Source organism: Bombina bombina, chromosome 9 (assembly GCF_027579735.1).
Source record: "Bombina bombina isolate aBomBom1 chromosome 9, aBomBom1.pri, whole genome shotgun sequence".
Taxonomy (NCBI): Eukaryota; Metazoa; Chordata; class Amphibia; order Anura; family Bombinatoridae; genus Bombina; species Bombina bombina.
Window position 1 is genome coordinate 153115304 of NC_069507.1, and position 24651 is coordinate 153139954.

Here is a 24651-nt window from a genome sequence, read left to right on the forward strand (position 1 = left end):
CATTCCTTTTATTGATAACAGGTTTTGTGGGTGTCAGGGTATCACCTGACTTCGCCTGTTTGCAGCTTTTTGTTATGGCTGCCATTTCTCTCACCTGTGTTTTCTCCTTGCCTGAAGCAGTGTGTATAATGCTGCTCACTACACCCAGGCTCCCTCTTATGGCCAAACTGGAGAACATCATCAGTGAGAGATAGTTTGCAGTCCCAGAATGATGATGTCATCACTTACTATTTAAGTGCCTCAGTTCAGTCTTCCTTTGCCCTTGTGTTGTCTCTGACTCCTGTGTGAGTTCCTGTGTTCCTGACTCCATGTATTACCTGGCTTGTTTGACGTCCCTTCTGGTTCTTGATCCCTGGCTTGCTCCTGACTTTGCTGATCTTCGTGTTCCTGACCCCGGTTTGTCTAACTACTTGCTTTGGTTCCTGACCTGGCTTGTCTGACTACCCGCTCTGGCTTTTACTCCTGCCTTTTTATTTGGCTTTTGGGCTCGTTATAATTTTTTGTTATTTTTTTAATAAAGGTGTGATTAATTTAGCATTTCATGTCTCTGTCTGGTTCCTGGTACCCTGACAGTCGGTTCCAATATTAACTATTTTCTATACATGCAATTTCTTCAAAGAAAGAGCGGGAAAAAAAAGAAGCATAAATAGCAGTGTCACTACATTAAAATAAACTACTTTAGAAAACAAAATAATTCCTTCAGTGGTATTTACAGTATTATTTATTTACAAGAGAATAAAGACCTTTACAGGATGTCATGAAGCATTCTTTTACAAATCTGGTGACAAACCTTGAACATGTTCTATTGTTTTCAGGATCGATTACTGGCCACAAACACAGTAATTCAGACACTAATCGTTTCAATTAGTGGTTTAACAAAATACATTCAGTCTATTTCCATAGATCTATACAATATTTGGTAGCAAGTACTGTCACCTTCATTTTTTTTTTAGGAATGGGAGTTTAACAAGACAAAAAAAATATTTAAAAAAGGGTGTAATTAGCCATTTTTCCCTCTCAACCGTAATGATATGTTTATTTAAAATAATAATAAAAAAATTAAAAAATGACTCCCTCACACACCTCAATGGAAAAAGCCATAAAGGCCAGATTTATAAAATAAATGAGATAAGGATAAATTACATCTCTAAACTTCCCCCTTAAAGTATCTAAACTTTTAAACAGTCATTTCACTTGATTTTCTGATAGACCTAAAAAAAAAAAAAAAAAAAAAGCTGGAACTCTACCCAAAAATGTAACCCTTATGTGGTCTACAATGACTGTGTAGTGCAGTGCAAACCACCTCAGATAGTAAAAGATGGAATGCTTATTTTCCATCATGTTCTCATGGTATATTTACAGAAACCAAAGTAAAAACACAAAAATTGTGTTGTATGGCTTCAAACCTAGACAAACTTCTGAGATAATTTTCCCTGCAGTAACGTATGACCAAAAGCTCCCAACAGTAGTATAAAGGTGTTGATTATTTTTTTTTATCTAGTATTAAAAATAAAATATATCAAAAAGGCCTTTATTTACACTTTGAATCAGTATTTCAGTTTTGTGGATGCCACTGAAGTGAAAAGTAATATTTTATGGTTCTTAGGAGTTTTTGTTACTAGGTGAAATAGATCCACAAATTTACATAAAATCGGTATTCATGAAAACGGAGATGCTATTGGTTTAATTATATGACTGCAGACATACAGAGCAATATATTTGTCAAAACAATGATAGACATTGTTAAATACCTTTAGACACTGGAACAGAACATATCTGATAATACTGTTTTAATATAATTTAGCCCTTAAATAAGGACATGAACTTCACTTTAACTAGATAACATTTCTACAATAAAAAGCTATCAATTCAGATAAAATACAATCCATAACATACTATATTTTTCAAATAAAGATATCAGTAAATAAAACATGCACAGCATTGCGGATACTGTAATCCTAGTAACTTAAAAGAAAAATCAACTTGCCAAAAAACAAACAAACAAACAAACAAAAAAAAAAACTCTTCACTTTAAACTATTTTAGGAAAGAAGTTGAAACCATCTAGCAGTTCTACACCAGTTCCCGGCATTTTAAAAAGTTTAAACGTAAAATGCACTCTTGTAGTTTTATTTTAAATCATGCTTAGAATATGGTCCTATTCTAGTGTGCTTGCAGATTTCAACACAATTTAGTGCAAACCGTTTTATTATTTATTTATTTATTTTTTTGTTATTTATGTTGGTGCTAGCAGCAGGCTACACAGCAATACCCCCCCCTCCCACCCCATCGTCCCAATTTCAGGCACTAAATGATTTAAGTTCAGCACCATTTAGTTCCATATAAAAGCAGTTTAAATGGAGTGTATAATTTTAAATTATTTAACACATAAAAATTAATTTAAATACTGCTTCCAAGTTGATTGTAGCAGGGATGTGTAGGCAAATTATAGAAACCCTTGAGGGTTCCACAGTTTTGTACCTAATCTACATATTTATTGTTAGGTCATTTACTACTAGGCAGGTACACTTGTTCGTTTGTTTGTGAAACGAATGCGATATTGTTATTTTTGGCACCGGATTTATTTCCGTGAAAGATCTTTGTGAGTTGCACTTTTACACAAATAAATCCGGCACAGAACAGAGCTGAATGCCGCTGCCCATAGTTATATTCAGCATTTATTTCATAAACAAATGAACAACTGCAGATGCCTACTTACTTCGACCAATTTGTGTAACAAAGAAATCAAAATTTTTATACTGCTAATAACATTTTTAACATAATTTCCAATAATAAAGTTGCTTTCATAGAAGCAATTTAAATCCAATCAAATACTCCCTTTGGAAGTTGTTTTATAATCAGTCTGCTGGACTATGAACAAGTTAGTAAATTGCTATAGCAAAACAAATTCAATTTAAAACCTCAATATTTTACTCAAACCATTAAAAAATTATTGTAATTTTTTTACAAAATATTTTTAACCCAATCCCTATATTCCTTATATATGCAACTTATCTATTCATCACAAATAATGAATGCATCTATATTGCATGATTTTAAGTGCTTACATAATGCGTTTAAAGCGACATGAAACCCCAAAATTTTATTCCATGATTCAGAATATAATTTTAAACAACATTCCAGTTTACTTCTATTATTACATTAGCTTCATTCTTCAGATATCCTTTGTTGAAGAAATAGCACTGCACATGAGTGAGCCAATCACATAAGGGGCATCTATGTACAGCCACCAATCAGCTGCTGCTGCTGTGCCGATTCATCAAGAGAATGAAGCAAATTAGAAAGCTGTTTAAAATTGTATGCTCTTTCTAAATCATGAAAGAAAAAAATTGGGGTTCATGTCCCTTCAAATATTAAAACAGTTCTCCACATAACTATTAAGCACTTTAATTACATTGGTATGGGCTAATTTATATCAGTTCACATCCGCATTATAATGGTTTTGGCAACACTTTCTATATAAGGAAATAAATGTGGGTGTGTACTTCAGCAAAGAAAATTTGCACATTGATTGGTCAGAAGTACAATGATATAAACATATATTAACACAAATAAAAATAAACAAACAAAAAGCTAGCTGAGGTGTCTTCAGAATTTATAATCGCTGTATGCCAACTAAAATGTAATTGATTAAGTATTCATACCATAAATGCATCCAAAACCCTCAGATGACAAACAAAAATAGTGGTTTTCATAAATTTTGTTTATATTGTTTTAGGAGATTATGGTCTAACAGTATAAATAACAAAACTGTATCCATTTAAACCATTACAAAAAGTCTGAAAATTGACTAAGAATATAAAACTACCCAAGCTTTTCTAATGTTTGAAAAGTGGCATACCTTTAAAATAAAATATAAAAACAATCTTGAAAAAGCTAAAAAAAAAAAAAATGAAGTTTAAGTTATGACCCTGTTGAATGCATGCTTGGAATAGGATAGAATTTAGAAATCCGGCTTTGTGTTGATGGGTTAAGGCATTCGGAATCACCACTCATTTTAAAAAACATTTCTTGTTCCTGAAGTTTACGAGCAAATTCCTCTTCAAGTGCCTAAGGAAAATAAAAAGTAAAATATAATTAAAAATGGTATTTTCAGTAATTCCAAATAAATCAAACACTACTGTTAAAAGGATGTTACTATATGCTAAATCACTTGAAAGAGCAGTATATCTCCAAAAATGCTGACTAGAAGATGTCACATAAATCATTATGTAAAAAAAGGAAGACATGTGAACTCAAAATTTCCTTAGTAACCACATAAAGGGACTTCAAGCACCCAATCAGATTCCTTGTCCTGGGACATACACGAGGAAGTAAATCTGGTGTGTGCAGTCACAGTCACTTTATTTCCTTCCTTAGTTTAAGGAAGTTCACTATAAAATCTCACTAGCTCAAATCCCACGTGGTCACAGTGAAGCAAAAAGTGTGATCTCAGCACTGATGATACTTATTGGCTGCTTTTTTCTCATCATGCAGATGACCGTAGCAGAATTCTAACTGCTTACAGAGCACTTACTCTTTTGAGCTGAATAGATTTTTAAGTTAAATATCTTCCTTACTTGTGGCCAATTAGTAACCAATGTAAATGATCATGTTATCTGAACTAACCAATTACTGCATAGAATCCTGCAAACTCAAGTAAACACTGAAAAGGGGTTTAACAAATACTCAAACTATAGCTCGGGACCCACCAAGCACTGCTAATAGAGAGTGGAAACGGACACTGATCCAGTCAGCAGAGCTAGTTACACAGCTTGGTACTTGATCAGGGGCAGTTTCCTCTCGGGACCAGAAGTCCTATGCAAGTACTTCTACTATGCATTTAACCCCTTTATAGGTGTTAAACATATAGAGGTGCAGGGTTTCTAGTCTTAAAATGAAATTATCTAATGAATTAAAGCATGTATTTTATTTTTCCCCAAATATAATGGCCCTTTAAAGAATTTAAAATTCAATAAAAAAACAAAATTTATGCTCACCTGATAAATTTCTTTCCGGACATGGAGAGTCCACAACGTCATTCCAATTACTAGTGGGATATTCAACTCCTGGCCAGCAGGAGGAGGCAAAGAGCACCCCAGCAAAGTTGTTAAGTGTAACTTCCCTTACCCATAATTCCCAGTCATTCAGCCGAAGGAAAATGGAAAAAGAAGAAACACAAGGGTGAAAAAGTGCCTGAGGTTTACTCAAAAAAACTGTCGAATTATAAATAAAAAGAGGGCGGGGTAGTGGACTCTCCATGGAGAGTCCACAACGTCATTCCAATTACTAGTGGGAACCAATACCCAAGCTAGAGGACACAGAATGAACAGCGAAGGAGAAAAAGACAGGAGGACCTAAACAGAAGGCACCACCGCTTGAAGAACCTTTCTCCCAAAAGAAGCTTCAGCTGAGGCAAAAGTGCAGAGAGGACCATGTAGCCGCCTTGCAAATCTGTTCCACAGAAGCTTAATTTTTGACAGCCCTAGTGGAATGCACCGTAATTCTCTCAGGAGGCTGCTGTCCAGCAGTCTCATAAGCCAAACGAATCAAACTTCTTAAAGGACCAGTCAACACAGTAGATTTGCATAATCAGCAAATGCAAGATAACAAGACAATGCAATAGCACTTAGTCTGAACTTCAAATGAGTAGTAGATTTTTTTTCTGACAATTTTAAAAGTTATGTCTTTTTCCACTCCCCCTGTACCATGTGACAGCCATCAGCCAATCACAAATGCATACACGTACCATGTGACAGCCATCAGCCATTCACAAATGCATACAAACTTATTCTTGCACATGCTCAGTAGGAGCTGGTGACTCAAAAAGTTTAAATATAAAAAGACTGTGCACGTTTAGTTAATGGAAGTAAATTGGAAAGTTGTTTAAAATAGCATGCTCTATCTGAATAATGAAAGTTTAATTTTGATTGAGTGTCCCTTTAACCAAAGAGACAGAGTAGTAGAAGTGGCCTTCTGACCCTTACGTTTTCCAGAGAAAACAACAAACAGGGCAGAAGATCTTTAGCAGCTTGTAAGTAAAATTTTAGAGCTTGCACAACATCCAAGTTATGCAAAAGACGTTTCTTATGAGAAGAAGTATTAGGACAAAAAGAAGGAACAACAATTTCCTGATTAATGTTTCGATCCGACACCACCTTAGGGAGAAAACCCAATTTTGTACGAAGGACCACCTTATCAGCATGAAAAATAAGGTACAGTGAATCACACTACAGAGCTGAAAGCTCGGGCACTCTGCGAGCAGAAGAAATAGCAAGAAGAAACAAAACCTTTGAAGATAACAGTTTTATATCAACAACATGCATCGGCTCAAACGGAGCCTGCTGCAAAACTTTAAGAACTAGATTAAGGCTCCACGGGGGAGCAACAGGTTTAAACACAGGCCTGATTCTAACCAGGGCCTGAACAAAGGCTTGAACATCTTTTAAGTCTGCCAGACGTTTGTGCAAAAGGATAGATTTTAACAGGCTCCAGGAGAACCCTTTAGATTCACACCAATAAAGACATTTACACCATACCTTATGGTAATTCTTGCGAGTAACAGGTTTGCGAGCCTGGAGCATAGTTTCAATGACCGCTTCAGTAAAACCACGTATAGACAGAACTAGGAGTTCAATCTCCAAGCAGTCAGCTTCAGAGAATCTAGGTTTGGATGGAGGAAAGGACCCTGAATTAGAAAGTCCTTCCTCAGAGCTAACCTCCAAGGAGGTAGAGATGACATCCGTACCAGATCCACAAACCAGATCCTGCGAGGCCATGCAGGAGCTATTAGGATCACCAATGCTCTCTCCTGTTTGATAAGAGCAATGACTCGTGGAAGGAGAGCAAACAGAGGAAACAGATATGCCAGGGAGAACCTCCAAGAAACCGCTACAGCATCTATCAGAACGGCCTTAGGGTCTCTTGACCTTGAACCATACTTTGGAACCCTGGCGTTTTGGCGAGATGCCATCAGATCCAACTCTGGAACTCCCCACCTGAGGGTTATCTGAGAAAACACCTCCGGATGGAGAGCCCACTCCCCGGCATAAAAGGTCTGTCTGCTCAGAAAGTCCGCCTCCCAGTTGTCTACACCTGGAATGTGGATGGCAGATAGAAGACAATTGTGAGCTTCCGCCCACTGCAGAATTCGAGTCACCTCCTTCATGGCTAAGGACTCCGAGTCCCTCCCTGGTGGTTGATGTAAGCCCCTGAGGTGATGTTGTCCGATTGGAATCTGATAAACCGGATTAAAAGACAGTTGAGACAACGCTGCTAGGGCATTGAAGATAGCTCTCAACTCCAAGATTTTTATGGGAAGAGAGGACTCTTCCCAAGACCATAGGCCCTGAGCCTTCAGAGAACCCCAAACAGCTCCCCAGCCTGACAGGCTGGCATCCGTAGTCAGAATCTCCCAGAAAGGCCTCAAGAAGCAAGTGCCCCGAGACAGATGCTCCTGAGACATCCAACATGAGAGAGAGTCTCTTGTTAGGGGGTCCAGATTTATCCTTTGCAACAAATCTGAATGGTCTCTGTTCCATTGACGGAGCATGCAAAGCTGTAGCAGTCGCAGATGGAACTGAGAAAAAGGGACGATGTCCATGGATGCCACCATTAGACCAATCACCTCCATGCATTGAGCCAATGATGGACGAAAAGCAGACTGGAGAGAAAGTCAGAAAGCAAGAAGTTTGGATTTTCTGACCTCAGTCAGGAAAATCTTCATGGAAATGGAATCTATTATTTTCCCTAGGTAACACACTTTTGTAGATGGAATTAGAGATTTTCCAAATTCACCTTCCACCCGTGAGAAGGTAGAAAAGACAACAGCAACTCTGTATGAGATTGGGTTAGTTGAAAAGATGGCGCCTGAACCAAGATGTCGTCTAGATAAGGCGCCACAGCAATTCCCTGGGATCTGATCACTGCCAATAGCGCCCCTAGAACCTTTGTGAATATTCTGGGAGCCGTGGCCAGACCAAACGGAAACGCAACTGGAAACGTTTGTCCAGAAATACAAATCTCAGAAACTGGTGATGTTCCCTGTGAATAGGAATACGAAGGTATGTGTCCTTCAAGTCTATGGTCGTCATGAATTGACCTTCCTGTACCAAAGGAAGAATGGAACGAATAGTTTCCATCTTGAAGGACGGAACCTTGAGGAATTTGTTGAGGCACTTGAGATGTAAGATTGGACAAAAAGTCCCCTCCTTTTTGGGGACCACAAATAGATTTGAATAGAATCCTAGACCTTGTTCCCTTAGAGGGACTGGTACAATAACTCCCAGGGAGGATAGGTCCTTTACGCAATTTAAGAAGGCCTGTGTCAGGTTCTGCTTGTTTCAACCCCTTTTTTCTCCTAGCTACACCCACTATTTTCTGATTTGTTCCTCCTTCCTTAAGAGTGCCGCTCACCTGTCACACCTTGCTCAGTATTGATGATCTTCGCTACAGAGAGGATTACCTGCCTTCTCAGCCATTCCTACTCTACCTCATATTTCGGAGTTCTGAGCCTTTATCCTATTTAGCAAGTTCTACATTGGATTTCCATTCAAAGTCACTCTCTCTCTTTTGTGGGGTAAAGTACCTACTGTGTTTTTCTAATACCTCTCGCTGCTTTCCTTTTGCCGCAGCTCATACCCTCAGTGCATATACAGCCTGTCAGTGAGATACAGCAGATTACGCTACACAGCGTGACGTCACTTCCGGGTCTGCTCCGGTCTCGCCCTAACCTCTCTGACTCACCTACGAAGGTACCCCTGCTAGCTCTCGTGGCTGCCTGGATTACCAAGGTACAAATTACAGCTAACATCATATCTCATAACGTATGCAACTCAGACTTGTATTAAAGATAAGAACTGTAAGCATAATCTTTAAAGCCTTAAACCGCAACTTCACTTTGTTTGTTACACTGAAGCTCAATGACTGCCTGTCTGAATCTTTAACTTGTTGTCCTTTTCCTGTTATTATCTGAGAGTGATCTTAACAGTAATCTATTCCTCTTATTCACTTCCTGCTGAATAAGTTTTCAATCCTTGATATATAAATTTCTTAAATCACTTGACTGAAGGAAACCTTTCCAGTAATAGAGGTTTTAGACAGTCCTGTGTAACATACATATTTTTATTATTCTGAAGTTGTGTTCCACTCACACACATATTTACCAGATTGTGATATAATACTGAGCCTTAATATGGAACCAGCAGACCTACATCAGATAGTGTATAACCTAAATCAAAAGGTTGATCAACTGGCACAAGGCCTGCATGATTTACAAATTGAGAATGCTGCTCTGAGAAAGGTTATTACAGAGTCTATCTCTATAAGGGGTAACCAGACTGAAAGTGTTATTGAACCTCAAGTCTCTCTTCCAGACCTCTTCTGTGGTAATAGAAAAGCCTATAGGCAATTTAAAAATGCCTGCCTTTTATTGTTTTCAATGAAACCTAGGACTTACCCCACTGAGAGAGTGAAAGTCCTCACTACAATCTCCTTTCTCAGGGGGGATCCAAGGAACTGGGCTGATAAATTCATAGAGAACCAGGATCCCATTCTCGGATCCCTTGTAGATTTCTTTACCAGTATGGATGAAATGTTTCAGGACACAGATATTCAGCTTACTGCTGAGATGAGTCTGAGGAGTTTAAAACAAGGAAAGAGACCCGTGGAAGACTATATCACAGACTTCAAACAGTTCGCCACGGATGCTCTCTGGACCCCAGTCGCCCTCCAAAATCAATTTCGGTTGGGACTTTCAGAGTCTTTAAAAGACGAATTCGCCAGAATTGAATTACCAACAACCCTGGAAGCTTTCATGAAAACAGCTATCCAGATAGACCGCCGTTTGCGTGAAAGGAAGGCTGAAAAGTATGCCACAGACCTAAAACCTAAACCCACTTCTGGCTCTACGGCCCCAAGCAGTGTTTCTGCTACGAAACCCTCTGTGGAACCCATGGAGATTGGCTTCCTCAGAGGCCCCCTCTCTCAAGAAGAGAAGCAACGCAGACGCATAAGGAATCTATGCTTGTACTGCGCTAGCCCAAGTCACGGAGTTCAGGAGTGTTCCCTACTCTTGAAGAACAAAAAATGTAAGTCCACTTATCTATACACATCTCTACCTTCCCCTGAACAATCTTCTTATTGTACTTTGTCTGTCTCCCTACAGCTGGAGCAAAGTCAACTGAGGATCAGTGACGCCATTGTCGACTCTGGCGCTTCAGGGAATTACATGGACCGGGACTATTGCATTAGGGAAAACATACCTCTAATAAAGAAAACTACTCCCATACCAATCAGAGTCATAGACGGTTCACTCATGTTCTCTGGCCCTATAACTCATGAGACTGTTCCACTAATGCTCAATATATCTGGACATTTTGAATTGCTCTCTTTTGATGTTCTTCCCTCTCCCCATTTTTGCTTGGTTCTGGGGTTGAAGTGGTTACAACTTCATAACCCCACTATTGTTTGGCACCCTTTTCAAATAAAGTTTTGTTCCACTTATTGCAAAGAAACATGTTTCCCTAGTCCTGTTTTGTTGCACACTATTACTGATTCTGAGGGCTTACCCTCTCAATATATGGAATTTAAGGATGTATTTAGCAAGACCGAGGCAGAGAACCTGCCACCTCATAGGGCATATGAGTGCCCTATCGATCTCCTTCCTGGTGCCCGCATACCTATTGGACACCTTTACCCCTTAAGCAATCCTGAACTGGAACATCTTAAAGTGTATCTTGACGACAACTTAAAGAAAGGCTTCATTAGGCCATCAACCTCTCCTGCAGGGGCTGGTTTTTTCTTTGTTCGTAACAAAGATTCCAGCCTCAGACCCATCATAGACTATCGTGAACTAAATAAATGCACGGTTAAGAATCGTTATCCCTTGCCCCTAATCCCAGAGATGATCGAGAGGCTTTCTGAAGCTACTGTTTTTACTAAACTTGACTTGAGAGGGGCGTACAACCTCGTCAGGATTAAAGAGGGTCATGAATGGCTGACGGCATTCAGGACCAGATACGCTTTGTTCGAATACCTCGTAATGCCGTTTGGTCTCTGCAATGCCCCAGCCACCTTTCAATACTTCATTAATGATGTATTCCGAGACCTCCTAGATATATGCATTGTTATATATCTGGATGATATACTCATCTATTCCAGAACATTGCAAGAACACATCAGGCATGTCCGACAAGTCCTTGCACGACTCAGAGCGCATAAATTGTACGCCAAATTGGAGAAATGCAAATTCCACACAACACAGGTATCCTTTCTGGGATACAATATTTCCCCTTCTGGAATCCAAATGCAGAAAGAGAAGGTTGAAGCTGTTTTGGATTGGCCAGAACCAAAGACTAGAAAAGACCTGCAACGTTTCCTTGGCTTTTCAAATTATTATAGAAAATTTATCAAGGGCTTTTCTAAAATTGTAAAACCACTCACAGTTTTAACAGGCTCTACAACACCTTTCTCATGGGGTTCAGATGCTGTACAAGCTTTCCGTTATTTGAAATCCAGATTTACCTCCGCACCAATCCTCCAATTTCCCAATCCTTCATATCAATACACCCTGGAAGTTGATTCTTCTGATTTCGCCATTGGAGCAGTTCTCTCACAACAAAAATCTCTAACTGATCCTCTCCATCCAATTTCCTACTTCTCCAAACTAATGTCACCTGCCGAACAAAATTATGCCATTGGTGACAAGGAGTTATTGGCCATTCGACGCTCCCTTGAACACTGGAGACACCTCCTCAAAGGCACTACTCTGCCAATTAATATCTACACAGACCACAAGAACCTCCAGTATTTACAATCTAATAAAACATTAACTGCCAGACAGGTTCGTTGGAGCCTGTACTTTGACCGCTTCAATTTCGTTATCATTTAAAGACCAGCTAATAAAAACATCAAAGCCGACGCTCTATCCCGGTTGCCAGAACGACCAACTCACATCCCTGCCAGAAAGGACATTGTTTCTCCACAATGTTTCATTGGGTTCACTTCGCCGATCTTGACTGATCTCCGCAACTACTGCAAGGAACATTCAACCCCACCTGAACCAACTTTAACCAAAATGCATGGCATTTACTACTATGGTGAGAAAATCTTCATACCACCCTCCTTGAGAAAACAAATTGTACAGACCTGCCATGACATTCCCTTAGCTGGACACCCAGGTCTTCAACGTACTTTGGATCTCGTCTCACGTACTTATTGGTGGCCACACATGAAATCCACCATTTCTGATCATATCGCCAGTTGCAGGACTTGTGTCACTTGCAAACCAGAAAGAAGACCACCATTTGGCTTGCTCATGCCTTTACCAGTCCCTAAACAGCCTTGGCATCATGTATCCATGGATTTTATTGTAGATTTACCACCATCAAAAAATCAAACAACTATTCTCGTGGTCATTGATTTATTCACTAAGATGGCTCACTTCATCCCTTTCCATAAACTTCCCACTTCCTCCGAAACCGCTACCCTGTTCATAGACCACATCATTAAGTTGCATGGGATACCTTCTATCTTGACGACTGATAGGGGTACACAATTTACCTCAACATTTTGGAGCAAATTATGTAAATTGATTAGTATGGAACATCGTTTTACTACAGCTTTTCATCCCCAAACTAATGGGCAGTCAGAGAGGTTAAACCAGTGGCTCGAACACTTTCTCAGATGTTATTGTTCCTATCAACAGAACGATTGGATGAATTATCTCTCTATGGCTGAATTTGCCTACAATAACTTAACCAATGCTTCTACAAAAATGACACCCTTCTTCGCAAACTATGCCTATCACCCCACCTTGACTTTCTCAACCCTTGCTTCATCGGATTCACCACTGCTGGATCAGCTCCACAATTCTCTGCAGGAGAATTTCAATGTCATTCAGGAGAACATTCGATTGGCCCAAGATAACCAAAAACATTATTATGACCTCAGAAGACGGAAGCCACCTGAATACTCCCCGGGAGATTTAGTCTGGCTTTCTACTAGGAACTTAAGATTACAAGTTCCTTCCAAAAAAATGGCCAGTCTCTTCATTGGTCCCTTTCCTGTCCAAAGGGTTATCAATACCAATGCTGTCAAACTATGCCTCCCCAGCTCTCTTAGGATTCATCCTACGTTCCACGTATCTTTATTAAAACCTTATGTTCCCGCAAGAGATGCACAAGTTCTTCTACCTCCTACAAACCTTCCTCTTGCAGATGATGAGTATGAAGTTGAATCCATATTGGACTCCAGGATCTCCAGGGGTGTTCTACAGTACTTGGTCAGGTGGAAAAATTATTCGAGTGATGAGGATTCCTGGGAGCCTCTCTCCAATCTCAACTCGCCTAGACTTCTGTCCTTGTTTCATCGTCGCCATCCTGACCGGCCTCGTCCTACCGCTGTGGAACAGCGTCCTTGAGGAGGGGGTTCTGTCAGGTTCTGCTTGTTTCAACCCCTTTTTTCTCCTAGCTACACCCACTATTTTCTGATTTGTTCCTCCTTCCTTAAGAGTGCCGCTCACCTGTCACACCTTGCTCAGTATTGATGATCTTCGCTACAGAGAGGATTACCTGCCTTCTCAGCCATTCCTACTCTACCTCATATTTCGGAGTTCTGAGCCTTTATCCTATTTAGCAAGTTCTACATTGGATTTCCATTCAAAGTCACTCTCTCTCTTTTGTGGGGTAAAGTACCTACTGTGTTTTTCTAATACCTCTCGCTGCTTTCCTTTTGCCGCAGCTCATACCCTCAGTGCATATACAGCCTGTCAGTGAGATACAGCAGATTACGCTACACAGCGTGACGTCACTTCCGGGTCTGCTCCGGTCTCGCTCTAACCTCTCTGACTCACCTACGAAGGTACCCCTGCTAGCTCTCGTGGCTGCCTGGATTACCAAGGTACAAATTACAGCTAACATCATATCTCATAACGTATGCAACTCAGACTTGTATTAAAGATAAGAACTGTAAGCATAATCTTTAAAGCCTTAAACCGCAACTTCACTTTGTTTGTTACACTGAAGCTCAATGACTGCCTGTCTGAATCTTTAACTTGTTGTCCTTTTCCTGTTATTATCTGAGAGTGATCTTAACAGTAATCTATTCCTCTTATTCACTTCCTGCTGAATAAGTTTTCAATCCTTGATATATAAATTTCTTAAATCACTTGACTGAAGGAAACCTTTCCAGTAATAGAGGTTTTAGACAGTCCTGTGTAACATACATATTTTTATTATTCTGCAGTTGTGTTCCACTCACACACATATTTACCAGATTGTGATAGCCTGCTTCTTTACCTGGTTTGAGGATAGTCTTGGCAGGAGAAATCTGCCCCTTGGAGGGCAAGACTTGAATCATATTCTGTAACCCTGGGATACTATGTCCACAGCCCATGGATCTGGAACATCGCGTATTGCTTGACGAAAGAGAGAAAGCCTGCCCCCCACCTGATCTACACTCGAATCGGGGGCAGAACTTTTATGGTGATTTAGAGTCAGAGGAAGGCTTCTTGTTCTGCTTTCCCTTATTCCAGGGTTGGCTTGATTTCCAAGTGGACCTGGATTGGTCTGGTTTGCGAAAGGAACGAAAATTAGAAGTCTGCAGACCCCTAGGTCTATTCTTCTTGTCCTGAGGCAGGAAAGAACCCTTTCCACCCGTAATCTCTGAGATGATTTCGGCCAGACCAGGTCCAAACAGAGTTTGACCCTTGTAAGGTAAAGCCAAAAGCTTGGCCTTCGAAGAAACATCAGCCGACCAGGACTTCAACCACAGAGCCCTGCGAGCTAGTACAGTGAAACTAGACATTTTAGCTCCCAGTCTAATAATCTGCATGTTGGCATCACAGATAAAAGTATTGGCCAGTTTGAGAGCTTTGATCCTATCTTGGATCTCTTCTACCGTAGTATCCTCTGCAATAAGATCAGACAAGGCATCGTACCAATAAGATGCTGCTCCAGCAACAGTGGCAATACTCGCCACAGTTTGACACTGTAATCCTTGCTGGATATACATCTTTTTTAAGTAAGCCTCTAGCTTCTTATCCATGGAGTCCTTAAAAGAGAAACTATCCTCTATAGGAATAGTAGTTCTCTTAGCAAGAGTAGAAATAGTTCCTTCTACTTTAGGCAAAGTGCGCCAAGAGTCGCGAATAGAATCAGCAACAGGAAACATCTTTTTAAAAACAGGGGAAGGGGAAAAGGAACCCCTGGCTTGTCCCATTCCTGAGCTATAATTTCAGACATCTTCCAAGGAACAGGAAAAACCTCCTCAGAAGATGGAAAATCAAACTCTATCCAGCTTAGAAGAGTTTGTGGGGTTGACCGCAACCGAAGGTTCAGAGTCATCTAAGGTAGCTAGAACCTCTTTCAGTAATAACTGGAGGTGTTCAAGCTTAAATCTAAAAATTAACTCTTTAGATTCTGAAGATTTTCCTGCCAAAGTGTCAGAATCTGAGATTTCGCCTTCAGAAGCTACTAAAGTATGCTCCTCATCAGACAAATGAGAAGGGTTGACCAGCGCAGAATTAGAGGGGTCAGAAGCCTTATTAGCAGACAAAAGTTTAGATTTCCTCTAACGTTTACCCAAAGTAGGGAAAGCAGACAAAGCCGTCGAAACTGCAGAAGTTATCTGCGCAGCAAAATCTCCTGGCAAATAAACACCCCCAGGAGGCTGAGAGGACATGCAAGACACTGTATGCAAAACTGATAAGGCTTGAGACGTTTGAGGAGAAAGCTGAGGCCTATCTAGAACAGCAATATCCTGAGAGACATTAGGTTCACAAGGGATTAATTTGTCCTTATATTTTAAGGTCTTAGCTAAGCAATTGGAACAAAATTGCATAGGCAGTACGATTGGGACTTCCAAGCAAAGTAAACATTTATCCATATTGAAAGAAGAATCCTTTTCAGATTCCATAGCAGATATCAGTTCCAACAAAAATTAAAAATGACATTTGTAGTATAAACAGAACTAATAAATTACTTCAAAGCAACTTTGAAAATCTTATAAATATAATGTAAAAAAAACGTCACCTGTCACTTTAACAAAAACCTCTGAGTGCCTGAGGCTGCTACCGTAACAGGAGTCAAATAACCCACTAGAATTGAACTCTCCAGAAGAGATGAGATTCACAAGCTTAGACCGGCAATCCGATCATTAGAAAAGAAAGCCGCAGCAGTCCAGGCTCAATGACTGACTACACTCCGCTCTTCATACACACGGAAAAGCGGAGAGTCACGTGAGCGGGCTGAAAGTAAAAAGAAACTGCGCCACAAGTCACAGTTAAAAAAGGCGCGTTTTTCAAAATGGCTTAAATTAATAAACATAATTTTGGTCCGGACTCCAATTCAACAGTACTGCCCCTTTGCCATATGTTTTATATAAAAAAAGCTTAAAAGCAAAACTTCCCAATATATTTAGCCAAAAAATATGTCTTAAGCACATAGTTTAATATTAACCCTTTAATAATAAAGCCTGAGTTTGAGTATACACAATGTGCCAGCAAATCTGCCCCAAAAAAGTTTTTAAGACCACTTAGATAATCTATGTCCCAATTATAAGATCCACTAGAGGTTTTCCCTCTAAAGTGCTATCCTTCAGAACCTAGAAGGAAAATGCACTTACCTGTGGATCCAGCTGCAGGGCAGGTAACAGCTACTTAGGTGTGAACGGTACTCAACTCCCCGTCAGGAACCTGTAGTAAAAGAAAGAACAGAGTAAGCAATCCTGCCTTTCTACAAAGGGGTAGCAAAATGTTTGAAGTAAAGCAAAGACTTCCTCGCCTTCTAACTTCTAAAAGCCACCACTATTTTTACTCAAAAGATTGACGTGGACACAGCTAGACCCCAATCCTTGCTTGCAGGGAAAGTACCCATAAAAGGATTATTATCTTAAGACAATAACTTCGCACAACCTCCATTGACAGAGGCAAAGAGAATGACTGGGAATTATGGGTAAGGGAAGTTACACTTAATAGCTTTGCTGGGGTGCTCTTTGCATTAGTAATTGGAATGACGTTGTAGACTCTCCAAGTCATAGGAAAGAACATTGGTAAATCTTGATTAGTCAGAATTCCATTACCTTTTTTCGTGGTCGTAATTTATCTCTCCACTCCTTCAGCTCCTGACTATGCTCTTCATCTAGCTCTTTAAGTTTCTGAGTTTCGTGCTCTATTAACAGGTGGCATTTTTCATTCTGTTAAAAATTAAAGTGTAAAAAAAACATAAACATTTAAAATGTATTAATTAGTTCATGAGTATGAGTTTGGCTATGACATCACACATTTGCTCATGTAACAGATCTTATATCACTAACTGGCCATTTAGTATATTTCATTTTCTACACAAACAGTCTTATTACATCATCAGAAGCTTTTACTCATGAAATCAATAAACATTCAGTTACGTTTTTTTTTACGTAAATAATTAGATCAGTTTTCCCTAAATGTTATTTGCTATTTTCAATAAAGTGGCACTTGCGCAGATATCACATAATTTGCACACAAGGGGCCATGCAATGCATAATGTTTATATACAACACCTGTAGCTGTTGCAGCTCTTTAACGTTGGCATCACATTGTAGCTGCAAGTCCCGCATTTGGTTCTCATGCTTTTGATGCTGAGCTAATCTTTCATTTTTCTGTCGTTTTTCTTCTTGGATAGCAAACTGCAAAAAAAAAAAAACTTATACATTTTAAACTCATAAGAATATGATTATATATATATATATATATATATATATATATATACACACAGTATATATATATATTAGTAACAAAAACTTGCACTCGCTGGTCTTCTTTTCAAAAACACACTTTACTGTGACGTTTTGGAGACAGAGTATCCGATACTCTGTCTTCGAAACGTCACAGTAAAGTGTGTTTTTGAAAAGAAGACCAGCGAGTGCAAGTTTTTGTTACTATTAGTTATTGTCTACTAGCACCCTGGCAATTCGACTCTAAAGTGAGAGTGCTCTTCTGTGTGCTAATATATATATATATATATATATATATATATATATATATATACACAGGTAGCCCTCAGTTTACGCCGGGGTTAGGTTCCAGAAGGAATGGTTGTAAATCGAAACCGTCGTAAATTGAAACCCAGTTTATAATGTAAGTCAATGGGAAGTGAGGGAGATAGGTTCCAGGCCCCTCTCAAAACTGTCATAAGTAACACCTAATACATTATTTTTAAAGCTTTGAAATGAAGACTTTAAATGCTAAACAGCATTATAAACCTAATAAAATACTCACACAACACAGAATATATAATTAAACTAAGTTCAATGAACAAAAACATTTGCTAAACAGCATTATAAACCTAATAAAATAATCACAAACACAGACGTCACTTGCATTTTTCTGCAAACAGTTCTTTCTATGCATTCCAATCTGGACTGAATTATAGACAGGAAGATCTTATTCCTTTGAAATCTGCTTGATAGCTCAGGTCTGGTTAAACTGATTAATTTCAGCTTGCTTGGCTTTGCACTGCTTCTCAATGCTTTTCAATAGCAGTCACATGACTGGAAAAAAAGGTTGTTATTCTCAAACGGTGTAAATTGAACCGTTGTAAAACGAGGGTCACCTGTGTATATATATATATATATATATATATATATATATATATATATATATATATATATATATATATATATATATATATATATATAAATATATATTTTTTTATTTTTTTTTTTAAATCAAAACACAGCTCATTTTCAGATGAAAATATAATCCATTTATTAAGTTTCAGAGTTTACAACATTTCGGCCACATTCCAAAACTAAATAAATGGACTTTGATTTGACTTTTGATCTCTGGTTAATTTTATAAGCACTAATTGCTACCGCAAGCTTGTGGTAGCAATAACCAGCCACTTGTAATGGCTGGTTATTTATTGCGTGCCCACAAACGGGAACATTTGCCCGTTTGCGGGCGCAATAAATTAGCGCTTCACTTGTAATCTAGCCCTAAATCAGAAGGAAAAATTTGGTTTTGTACTTTATACAACCTAAAGTATTATAGGAAAGCACAGAATCATCTCTTCAGTGATTAAAAGTCTAATTAAATATTTTAAAAAGCCAAATAGCAATAGACTACTCTACCTGTTTAATCTTTTCTCTGTCCTGTTCTGGTGAACCTGAGGAATTAATTCTTAAACTTTTCTTAAACATCGCCATACGAGTTTTTGCATCACTGCGCTGAAATTTCGGAAGTCGAGCCCGTTCTTGGGTTTGTTTGTTCTTCAATTCTTCTATGAGTCTTTGATTGTACCTATGCATTTGTTCCATTTCCTAATACCCAAGGAGACAAGGAAACCAAAACTAGTAAATAAAGTATTCCAAGTAAAAAAAATGAATACAAGTCTAAAATGTTTTATGGAGCTTTTTTTTTTAAAAAAAAATCAATGTTTATGATTATACATTTTATGTTTTACCAGGAGAAAACAAATAAATAAAAGGAAATTTATGCTTACCTGATAAATTAATTTCTTTTACGATATACCGAGTCCACAGGTTTCATCCTTTACTTGTGGGATATATTCCTCCTGCTAACAGGAAGTGGCAAAGAGCACCACAGCAGAGCTGCTATATAGCTCCTCCCCTAACTCCTTCCCCCAGTCATTCGACCGAAGGTATAGGAAGAGAAAGGGAAAGAACTAACAAGGTGTAGAGGTGACTGAAGTTTATAAGAAACAAAATCCTGTCCCGAAATGACAGGGTGGGCCGTGGACTCGGTATATCGTAAAAGAAATTCATTTATCAGGTAAGCATAAATTTCCTTTTCTTTTACAAGATATACCGAGTCCACGGGTTTCATCCTTTACTTGTGGGATACCAATACCAAAGCTTTAGGACACGGATGAAAGGGAGGGAGGGACAAGACAGGAACCGAAACGGAAGGCACCACTGCTTGAAGCACCTTTCTCCCAAAAATAGCCTCAGAAGAAGCAAAAGTATCAAATTTGGAAAATTTGGAAAAAGTATGGAGGGAGGACCAAGTTGCAGCCTTACAAATCTGTTCAACAGAAGCATCGTTCTTAAAAGCCCAAGTGGAAGCCACAGCTCTAGTGGAATGAGCCGTAATCCTTTCAGGGGGCTGCTGTCCAGCAGTCTCATATGCCAAGCGGATGATGCTTCTCAGCCAAAAAGAGAGAGAGGTAGCCGTAGCTTTTTGACCCCTACGCTTCCCAGAATAAACAAAAAACAGGGAAGATGTTTGACGGAAATCCTTGGTCGCTTGTAAATAAAATTTTAAAGAGCGAACCACATCCAAATTATGTAACAAACGTTCCTTCTTAGAGGAAGGATTAGGACACAAGGAAGGAACCACAATTTCCTGATTAATATTCTTAGTTGAAACAACCTTAGGAAGGAATCCAGGTTTAGTCCCCAAAAACACCTTATCAGAATGGAATATAAGATAAGGGGAATCACATTGCAACGCAGAAAGCTCAGAAACTCTTCGAGCCGAAGAAATAGCTACTAAAAACAAAACTTTCCAAGATAACAGTTTAATATCTATGGAATGCATGGGTTCAAACGGAACCCCTTGAAGAACATTAAGAACTAAATTGAAACTCCATGGCGGAGCAATTGGTTTAAACACAGGCTTGATTCTGAGTAAAGCCTGACAAAATGCCTGAACATCTGGGACATCTGCCAGACGCTTGTGAAGCAAAATTGAAAAAGCAGAAATTTGTCCCTTCAAGGAACTAGCTGATAATCCCTTCTCCAATCCTTCTTGGAGAAAAGACAAAATCCTAGGAATCCTAATCTTACTCCATGAGTAACCCTTGGATTCGCACCAAGAAAGATATTTACGCCATATCTTATGGTAAATTTTTCTAGTGACCGGCTTGCGAGCCTGAATCAAGGTATCAATGACCGGCTCAGAGAAACCCTGCTTAGATAAAATCTAGTGACCGGCTTGCGAGCCTGAATCAAGGTATCAATGACTGGCTCAGAGAAACCCCGCTTAGATAAAATCAAGTGTTCAATCTCCAAGCAGTCAGCTGCAGAGAAGTGAGATTTGGATGCTGGAAAGGACCTTGAATGAGAAGGTCCTTTCTCAATCGCAGTCTCCACGGTGGCAGAGACGACATATCCACTAGATCTGCATACCAGGTCCTGCATGGCCACGCAGGCGCTATTAGAATTACTGAAGCACTCTCCTGTTTGATTCTGGCAATCACAGGAGGAAGGAGAGGAAACAGTGGAAACACATAAGCCAGGTTGAACGACCAAGGTACTGCTAGAGCATCTATCAGTACAGCCTGGGGATCCCTTGACCTGGACCCGTAGCGTGGAAGTTTGGCATTCTGTCGAGATGCCATCAGATCCAATTCCGGTGTGCCGCATTGATGAGTCAAGGCTGCAAACACATCCGGATGGAGTTCCCACTCCCCCGGATGAAAAGTCTGCCGACTTAGAAAATCCGCTTCCCAGTTTTCTACTCCTGGGATATAGATCGCAGACAGATGGCAAGGAGAGGAAACAGTGGAAACACATAAGCCAGGTTGAACGACCAAGGTACTGCTAGAGCATCTATCAGTACAGCCTGGGGATCCCTTGACCTGGACCCGTAGCGTGGAAGTTTGGCATTCTGTCGAGATGCCATCAGATCCAATTCCGGTGTGCCGCATTGATGAGTCAAGGCTGCAAACACATCCGGATGGAGTTCCCACTCCCCCGGATGAAAAGTCTGCCGACTTAGAAAATCCGCTTCCCAGTTTTCTACTCCTGGGATATAGATCGCAGACAGATGGCAAGAGTGAGCCTCCGCCCATCGAATTATCCTTGACACTTCTATCATCGTTAGAGAACTCCTTGTTCCCCCCTGATGATTGATATATGCCACAGTTGTGATATTGTCCGACTGGAATCTTATGAATTTGGCCAAAGCCAACTGAGGCCACTCTAGCAGCGCGCTGAATATCGCTCTCAGTTATTGATTGGCAATTGAGACTCCGCCTGAGTCCATAAACCCTGAGCCTTCAGGGAATTCCAGACTGCACCCCAGCCCAGAAGACTGGCGTCCGTCGTTACTATTACCCAAGATGGCCTGCGGAAGCACATCCCTTGGGACAGATTGTCCTGCAACAACCACCACCGAAGAGAGTCTCTGGTCTCTTGGTCCAGAGTTATCGGAGGAGATAAATTTGCATAATCCCCATTCCACTGACTGAGCATGCACAGTTGTAGTGGTCTGAGATAAAAGCGAGCAAACGGGATGATATCCATTGCTGCTACCATTAGTCCAATGACTTCCATACACTGAGCCACTGATGGCCGATGAATGGACTGCAGAGCCCGGCAAGTATTTAGAATCTTTGATTTTCTGACTTCTGTCAGAAATATTTTCATATCTACCGAGAATGGAACTCTTGTCTGTGGAACTCTTGTCTGTGGAACTAGTGAACTCTTTCCTACATTCACTTTCCAACCATGAGTTCTCAGAAATAACAACACGATGTCCGTGTGAGATTTGGACAGATGATAGGTTGACGCCTGGATCAAGATATCGTCCAGATAGGGCGCCACCGATATGCCTTGCGGCCTGAGAACCGCTAGAAGAGACCCTAGAACCTTTGTGAAGATCCTGGGAGCCGTGGCCAACCCAAAGGGAAGGGCCACAAACTGATAATGTTTGTCCTGAAATGCAAATCGCAGGAACTGATGATGATCCTTGTGGATAGGAATGTGAAGGTACGCATCCTTCAGGTCCACCGTGGTCATGTATTGACCCTCCTGGATCATTGGCAAAATTGTACGAATAGTCTCCATCTTGAACGATGGGACTCTGAGAAACTTGTTTAGACATTTGAGATCTAAAATCGGACTGAAGGTTCCCTCTTTTTTGGGAACCACGAATAGATTTGAATAGAACACCTGCCCCTGTTCCCGATCTGGAACTGGGCAAATTACACCCATGGTGTAGAGGTCTTTTACACAGCGTAAGAACGCCTCTCTTTTTGTCTGGTCTACAGATAATCGTGAAAGATGAAATCTTCCCCTTGGGGGGAAGTCCTTGAATTCCAACTGATACCCCTGGGTCACAATTTCCAATGCCCAGGGATCCTGTACATCCCTTGCCCAAGCCTGAGCAAAGAAAGAGAGTCTGCCCCCTACTAGATCCGGTCCCGGATCGGGGGCTGCCCCTTCATGCTGTCTTGGTAGCAGCAGCAGGCTTTTTTACTTGTTTACCTTTATTCCAGGCCTGGTTAGGTCTCCAGACCGCCTTGGATTGAGCAACGTGCCCTTCCTGCTTAGTGGAGGAAGAGGAAGCAGAGGATGTTATTTTGTTTACTCTGCATCTTGAGGGGCTTGTCCTGAGGTAGGGTGTGACCCTTACCTCCAGTAATGTCAGAGATTATTTCCTTCAACTCAGGCCCGAATAGGGTCTTACCTTTGAAGGGAATAGATAAAAGCTTAGATTTAGACAATACATTAGCCGACCATGACTTTAGCCATAACGCTCTACGCACTACAATGGCAAAGCCTGCGTTTTTCGCTGCTAATTTTGCAAGTTGAAAAGCAGCATCAGTCATAAAAGAATTTGCTAGTTTAAGAGCCTTAATTCTGTCTAAAATGTCCTCTAAAGGTGTCTCAACCTTCAGAGACTCTTCCAGGGCGTCAAACCAAAAGGCAGCTGCAGTAGTTACTGGAACCATGCAAGCTATAGGCTGTAAGAGGAAACCCTGGTGAATAAATATTTTCTTTAGAAGACCCTCTAATTTTTTTATCCATAGGGTCTTTAAAAGCACAACTGTCCTCAATGGGTATAGTTGTACGTTTAGCTAAAGTAGATATAGTTCCCGCCACCTTGGGAATCAATTGCCAGAAGTCCTGCATGGTGTCAGATATGGGAAACATTTTCTTACAATTAGGAGGGGGAGAAAACGGTATACCTGGTCTATCCCATTCCTTCTTAACAATTTCCAAAATTCTCTTAGGAACTGGAAAAACATCTGTGTAAGTAGGTACTTCTAAATATTTGTCCATTTTACACAATTTTTCTGGAGGAATCGTGATCGGGTCACAATCATCCAGAGTCGCCAGAACCTCCCTGAGCAATAAGCGGAGGTGTTCAAATTTGAATAGGACACGAAATCCGAATCTGTCTGACATAAAATCCCTAACCCCCAAATCAGAGCATTGGGAGGGTGCATCGGAAATAGCCACTAAGGCGTCAGAGGGGTCAGTATTTACATTAATATCTGACCTATGGCGTTTACCCTGCAAACCTGGCAGTTTAGACAATACCTCTGTAAGGGTAGTAGACATAACTGCAGCCATATCTTGCAAAGTAAAAGAAGTAGACGCACTAGAAGTACTAGGCATCACTTGTGTGGGCGTTAAAGGTTGTGACACTTGGGGAGAATTAGATGGCATATCCTGATTCTCTGCAGACTGAGAACCACCCTGAGGCCCACTTTCTTTATTTAAAATGTGATCCCTACAGTGTAAGGCCCTTTCAGTACAAGAAGGGCACAATGTAAGAGGGGGTTCCACCATGGCTTCTAAACACATAGAACACTGAGTTCCCATGTCAGACATGTTGTATAGACTAGTAATAACAGCACAAGTCGTTCTCAATCTTTATTATATGTGAAAAAAACAATTCAGCACAAAAAACGGTTACTGC

General features: G+C 40.2%; 1 protein-coding gene across 3 annotated transcripts in view; it reads right to left on the bottom strand.

The window, feature by feature from the left end:
* Positions 1-703: 703 nt before the first annotated feature.
* SLK (STE20 like kinase) overlaps positions 704-24651 on the bottom strand; it is a 325767-nt gene continuing 301819 nt past the window's right edge. For all 3 annotated transcript variants that reach the window (XM_053692434.1, XM_053692433.1, XM_053692432.1), the window contains 4 exons: positions 19110-19298; positions 17538-17663; positions 17079-17192; positions 704-4070 (listed from right to left, as the gene is read on the bottom strand). In XM_053692434.1, the coding sequence (XP_053548409.1) occupies positions 3924-4070; positions 17079-17192; positions 17538-17663; positions 19110-19298 (576 nt within the window). In that variant the 3' untranslated portion in view covers positions 704-3923. The remainder of the gene's footprint in view (positions 4071-17078; positions 17193-17537; positions 17664-19109; positions 19299-24651) is intronic.